At 33.6% G+C, this 6,569-nt stretch overlaps 1 protein-coding gene across 1 annotated transcript in view; it reads right to left on the bottom strand.

Moving 5' to 3' along the window:
- Window positions 1–4,728: 4,728 nt before the first annotated feature.
- Window positions 4,729–6,569, bottom strand: part of LOC107663135 (kunitz-type protease inhibitor 1-like) — an 18,915-nt gene continuing 17,074 nt past the window's right edge. The window contains exon 10 of the mRNA XM_016453294.1: window positions 4,729–5,680. Within this exon, the coding sequence (XP_016308780.1) occupies window positions 5,480–5,680 (201 nt within the window). The 3' untranslated portion in view covers window positions 4,729–5,479. The remainder of the gene's footprint in view (window positions 5,681–6,569) is intronic.

Genomic DNA, 6,569 nt, shown 5'->3' with positions numbered 1-6,569 from the left:
AAAAACATAAAACTTCTAAATTAGAACTAAATAATTTGAAAATGAATCAATATGTTAAAAAAACAAATCAGCTAATGTGATAATTGAAAAAAATGCCAAATATCGGCCGATATATTGGACTAGGCAATATATTGGTCACTTATAGTTTATTTTACATAAAATTTACAAAATTAGAAATAAATTATTTGAAAAATGAATCAATACTTCGGGGAAAAAAAAGGCCAATGTGATAATTAAAAAAGCCAAATATTGGCCGATATATTTGCCATGGCAATATATCGGTAACTTCTATTTATTTTACATAATTTACTAAATTAGAAATTAAAAAAAAGATTAATTTTTCAAATTATTTAACAATCGGCCAAACAGAAAAATGTGTTAAGCTGATGCAATAATTAAAAAATGCCAAATATTGACTGTTATACTGGCCTTCTCAATATATCGGTTAACATGATTATAAAGTACTAACATGTATAAAGTGCATAACGTGTATTGACATCTGATCCCATATTACTGGCACAGAACTTTTCTAAAAGGCATGTAGTACTTTAAAACTCATTTTCCTAGAAGGTCTTAAACTTGAACCCTTTCAAACCCCTCAGATTCAGGCCTGGAGCTCTGTCACAAAGGACAGACAAAGAGCTTCTTCTTGGAGATCCATAAATCTCTCCGTTCAGGATTCAGCGTTCAGCTGTTAAACTTCTACTTAGACAAATAACCCCAGAAACGCTGTTCCCTGGGGGACTTTTAACCCTGACAAGGTCAAAGTAAAACACTGACCCCGTCTAAAAACATCTAGCGTGTCTGATTACGCCTGTGAAGACCAGAGCGTGAACTGTGAGAGTTTGCAGTGCTGGGAAACTGAATGAATGGAGAATGAAAGTAAATGGCTGTGACAACTAAGTTACACAACTAATAAACTCTCAGGTGAGTAAATACTTAGTGGCTCACTGATGTGTTTTTAATGATCAGTGACGAAAAGGGTTTGCTTCACTAACAAATTGGACATAAATACCATGCGTGCAAATGTTTTACTCAACATCTAGTCCATAAGTATGGAAGCATGTTTCCACCACAGAATAAAAAATAAAAAGGTAATTGCAATTTTTTTTAACCTCACAATTCTCATTTTTTTCCTCACAATTGCAAATTTACATCTCAGAATTCTGAGTTTACATCTCGCAATTCCAAGTTATAAATTTGCAATTGTGAGCGAGTTAATGCCTTTAATATTAAGTTAATATCTTTTTTTCTCCCAATTCAGACTTTTTTTTCTTGGAATTCTGAGTTTGCATCTCGCAATTCCAAGTTGTAAAGTTGCATTGTAAGCGAGTTAATGTCTTGCATCTTTTTTTCTTTCATAATTATGAATTTTTTCCCTCAGAATTCTGAGTTTACATCTAGGAATAACAACATTTTTATTGGAATTCTGAGTTTACATCTCGCAATTCCAAGTTATACATTTGCAATTGTGAGTGAGTTAATGTCTTGCATCATTTTTCTTTCGCAACACTCATATTTTTCTTGGAATTCTACATTTACATCTCGCAATACTGACATTTTTTCTCAGAATTCAGATTTTACATCTTGTAATTCTAACTTTTTTTTTTTCTTTTGGAAGTCTAAATCTCGCAGTTAGAGGTTATAGATTTGCAATTGTGAGCGAGTTAACTTTTTTCTCAGAATTGGAAGAAAAAAGTCAAAACTGTGAAATTAAAAGGTTGCAATTACATTTTGATTTTTTTATTCCATGGCTGAAACTAGCTTCATTACATAAGAGATTTAACAGCAGAGCTCAACTACAAAACTAGCTTTCACTCTAGTTTCCATGACTTTCAGGATTTCATTAGTTTCCATGACTTTTCCAGGCCTGGAAAACACAATCCCCTATATTTCCAAGTTTTCCACAATTGTGGTAAATGCTGCAAAGTGTTATGTCATCCATAACCACAAATACGCAAACAAAATGCTTTCCCTGGACCGACACAAGCATCATTTAGGGGTCATATCCTCCTGACTACAGCTATGGAGTTTTGTCCTCTGTAGAGGACATAATGTTTTAGCGATTTCTCTGAGACGTTACAGGTCACAGTTTTAAGTCTGGATGTCCTGTACAGAGCACATTCAGGGCTTTCCAGAGATACCAAATGATTGGATGTTTCACCGTGACCACTCCCTCTCTTTGGTCTTTAAAAATGGCTGACATTCATTTAGTGATCAAATGTAACACCCTAATGGAAATATGATAATATTTTGTAATTATAATTTAAATCTGACTAATTGACAAATTGTGTGTCATAAATCAACATCTCAGGGAAATGTTATGGGGTTTCAAATCAAAATATGAGCTTCTGTTATGAAACAGGACGTCGATTTCATACATGTCCACTGTAGAGGACACCAGGACTTAAAGCATGTTTATTACACATTTTGGGAGACACAACAAATTAATAGAGAAAAAATTATATATCAATATTCCTATTAAATATTAGATATTATTATGAAAATCTTGCTAATTATTACTCCCATTATTGCACTTATTTGTTCATTCTATGTTGCCCCAAAAACACATTAATATGCAAATTAGTTTGTAGATACATTGTACATAATGGCAAAACTCGTTTATGGCCTAAATATAATATAATTTGCATAAATAAAAACGGTTTTTAAAAATATCTTTCATAACATAGTTGAGAATCATCTTTATATAAAGTTTGGTATAAAAAAATTTAAATTGATTTCTGGTTAAAACAAAAATCCCACTCTTTTTGCCTTTTCATGTCTATTCATGTCTTTTTATTTTTTTAAAAACAGGACTTTTTAAAGTCCTGATGTCCTCTACAGAGGACATGGCATAACATGAATAAAATATCATTTTTCAAAATTCTTCTTATGCTCTAAACAATGTAATGACATGACAAAATACTAAATTCACAAAACAATTTTTTCCTGGTAGTCAGGAGGATATACAACAGATAAGATGTACAATTGTTTCACTAAATCAACACCTCATCATGTGTTAATCAAAGCGCTATAAGTCCAAACCAGAACAAAGTGCAGGCGCAGTAGACAAATACACAGACTTCATCAGAGACACTTGCAGTATGTCAGTTTTCATGCAAGACCTTCAGATGAATGCAACTGGAGAAAAAAGAAACTACTGATGAATGCAGAACATCCACAGACCAAAAAATATCAGTTTATATCTGCATGCATGTGGTTTTAATGCAAGCTTAACAGAGAGGGTTTGCTTTAGAAAACCATCTGCTTTAAAGAACCAAGAAACCAAAACTAAAAATGGATCTGAAAAACTTGTGAACTTTTCATCCATGCTGCAACTCAAGACAAAAATGTTTATTTTTATACTAAAGCAAATAGCCTTTATTTATAAGAATGAAAAGGAATTATTAAATCAGCAAAGCTAAGAAACAAGTAGACAATTAACTCCAATTTCAGAATTTTCACTGAAATGTTTTGAAGTTTTAAAGATGTTTTACAAGAAATGAGTTCTGATTAGCCTATCTGTATCTTGATATCATTCACTAAAGGTCATTGTAGCATGGTTTGCTAGCGTGCTTCTGAAACATTTTAGCTAATAAAAACGTAAATGTCTTTAACAGTGTTGGGGGTAACGCATTACAAGTAACGCGAGTTACGCGTTATTTAAGGCGTTTGCAGTTCATTCGCACCTCACAGACATGTATGTGTGTATTATTTCCCCCGGCTGCAGGTCCGAGAGACTCAAACACCGCAGAACCTCCAGCAGCGGGGGCGAGGGACTCCAGGTGGGCGGGGCTTAGCGACGCAAACTTGTTGCAAACGTCGAAACAAAAATGTTTCAATTTTGTAACGTTCACCTCGCGGTTTTAAGTCAATACATAAACAATCTCAGTGTTTTTGTTCGGCTGCAAATTATTATTTGATGGCGATGCAAGCGCGCAAAACACGACGTGCGTAACGTAATACGTGTTACTTTTCTCAGCGCTGATCAGGATGGACCAATCACAGCCTGCGTCCCAATCATCCTAAATTATACTAATTAGTAATTAGTCATTTTCAATACTATTTAGGGCAGTTAAGGTGGATAGTATGTACATTGGGACGCAGGGACAGTCTTTAATACAGTTTTAGATATTTGTATTCATAAAAGTTTCTTAAATATATTTATTTAAATCATTATTTTCTAAGCGTATAAAAACAAAAATATAAATTTTTTTCATTAATTGCATGCCCTTCGAATTGACAAACTTGAAATGTTTTCTTTCACATCGTACATTTTTCTTAAAACAAAGCAAGAGGAGAACATTAACACTTTAAATGTCATTGGAAGTTTTCCCAACGCAGTTTTTAACTACTAAGAAAAAGTTTAATGTTTTTATTTAGTTAACGTCGTGTTTATGGGGTGTTTAATGCCGTCCTGAGACTGTGTGTAGGGTGATGAAGACTTTCTCAAACTGAGAAAATCTTTAAAAACTGAAGGAAACGTTGTTTGCACCTTAACTCGCAAAACAGTTAAGGTTTTGTTGTTGCTAACCTAACTAAACTATACATTTAAACCCACACTTTTAATTATTAACACTAGTCTTCTCACTGAAGAGTAGAAATTGTGTGGACTTTAATTTTGAATCAATGGCGCCATCTGTGGGTCAAATAATAACAAGTTTCTAAAATCAAATCAAATCAAATCAAATCATCACAATTAAAAACATCCACACACACACACACACACACAGTCTGTACACATTAGTTTTATTGATACTGTCCATGATTAATAGTTTACACATCAGGCAAGTTTTTGATACACATTAAAAAAAAAAAGTCTATGTACAAATTTGCAGTGTGTGGGTATGATTTTTCACCATAAATGTCATTTCTGAATCCAAAACATCAGTTTACTAAACAAAAACAATATATAGTAATAAAAAAGAAAGAAAATAAAACTCCTAATGTAGCTAACGTAATGTAACAAAACAAGAGTTTACACAACAAAGAGCCATTAATCAATATCTCATATCTCAAACTAAAATATAAAACTAATTTCTAGATAGTAATGCAATGTTTACATGGCTTTAAAATTAACTGATGAGAGGCAGCATTTCAAATAAAAACAAAAAACAATCCAGTCTTCGCACAGCTGTATTGCAAAATAAAAGTACATGGCTCAAGAATCTTGATTTAATTTTTTGTGGTCATAAAAACTGGCTTTATTACACGCTATTGCAACACATATTCACCCCTGAGCAAAATCCAACAAGCTAATATATAAAGCAAAGGACAGAAATAAGAAAAGTGAAAAAGCCGCTGGTAATAAAAGTCGTTTTAAACTCAAAACAAGCAAATCAAACGAACTTTCTGCACAGTTTCCATCCCGTCTACTCAAAACAAGTGAAGAAATCAAATAATTATTGCATATACAAATGAATTTTTCACATCACGCTCCAGCAGTAAGAGTAGATGTCCTGTTAAACGGAGTTAATGCTCAGATGGGTTTGGTTGTGCTGTTGTAGACGAGTTTCTCTGAATCCTCATAGCTGTGAACATGACCACCGTTAACGGCCACATGCTGATGTTTGTTTCTGCGCTTCTTCTTTCCCTTCAGGAGGCAACATGCGATAACCACCAGCAGGACAGCGATGGCCAAGCCCAGGATGATGGCGATCACGATGGCAGCTGAACAGAGACACGACAGTCACGTTACATCAATGCATCTGAATATGTCAGCAGAGTCAAACAAAGGTACTATAAAGCAACACAAAGATCTACTGAAGAATTTTTCCCAAGGAAATTTAGTTTAAGGACACTAGTGCAGCAGAAATGACATTTAAATAAAACATTATTACACAAGCCAGAGTGGGGTTATTATTATTATTATTATTAACTAAAACTATAAAACATTTTTGGTTACTAAATGAAAAACTGTAATCATAATAATAAATGTATTATATATATTATAATATATGTGACCCTGGAGCACAAAACCAGTCATAAGGGTACATTTCTTGAAATTGAGATTTATGCATCATAAATAAGCTGAAAGCTGAATAAATAAGCTCTCCATTGATGTATGGTTTGTTAGGATCGGACAATATTTGGCCGATATACAACTATTTGAAAATCTGGAATCTGAGGGTGCAAAAAAATCTAAATATTGAGAAAATCATCTTTAAAGTTGTCCAAATGAAGTTCTTGCAATGCACATTACTAATCAAAAATTAAGTTTTGACACCAAAAATTAAAATTAGCCCATAAATTACTCACTCTCAAGTCATCCTAGGTGTATATGAATTTCTTCTTTCAGACGAATCCAGTCGGAGTTATATTAAAAATTGTCTTTGATCTTTCAAGCTGTTTAATGCCACTCAGCGGGTGTTGCATGCATCAGTCCAAAAGCAGTGAAATAAAATGCGCCCATCCCTTAAAAAAAAAAGTGTCTCACACGACTCCGGGGGCTGAACAAAGGCGCAAATGCGCAAAGCTGACCTCATACGTCACCCTCCCGGAGCTGCTTCTGTGTACAACAGTGAGCGCAAGCTAGATTAAATTGATTATTACGTTTTGAATATGGATAT

Source organism: Sinocyclocheilus anshuiensis, unplaced genomic scaffold (assembly GCF_001515605.1).
Source record: "Sinocyclocheilus anshuiensis isolate Anshui unplaced genomic scaffold, SAMN03320099.WGS_v1.1 scaffold767, whole genome shotgun sequence".
Taxonomy (NCBI): domain Eukaryota; kingdom Metazoa; phylum Chordata; class Actinopteri; order Cypriniformes; family Cyprinidae; genus Sinocyclocheilus; species Sinocyclocheilus anshuiensis.
The sequence above is the reverse complement of the archived record's forward strand: the minus strand, read 5'-3'. Positions and strand labels throughout refer to the sequence as shown.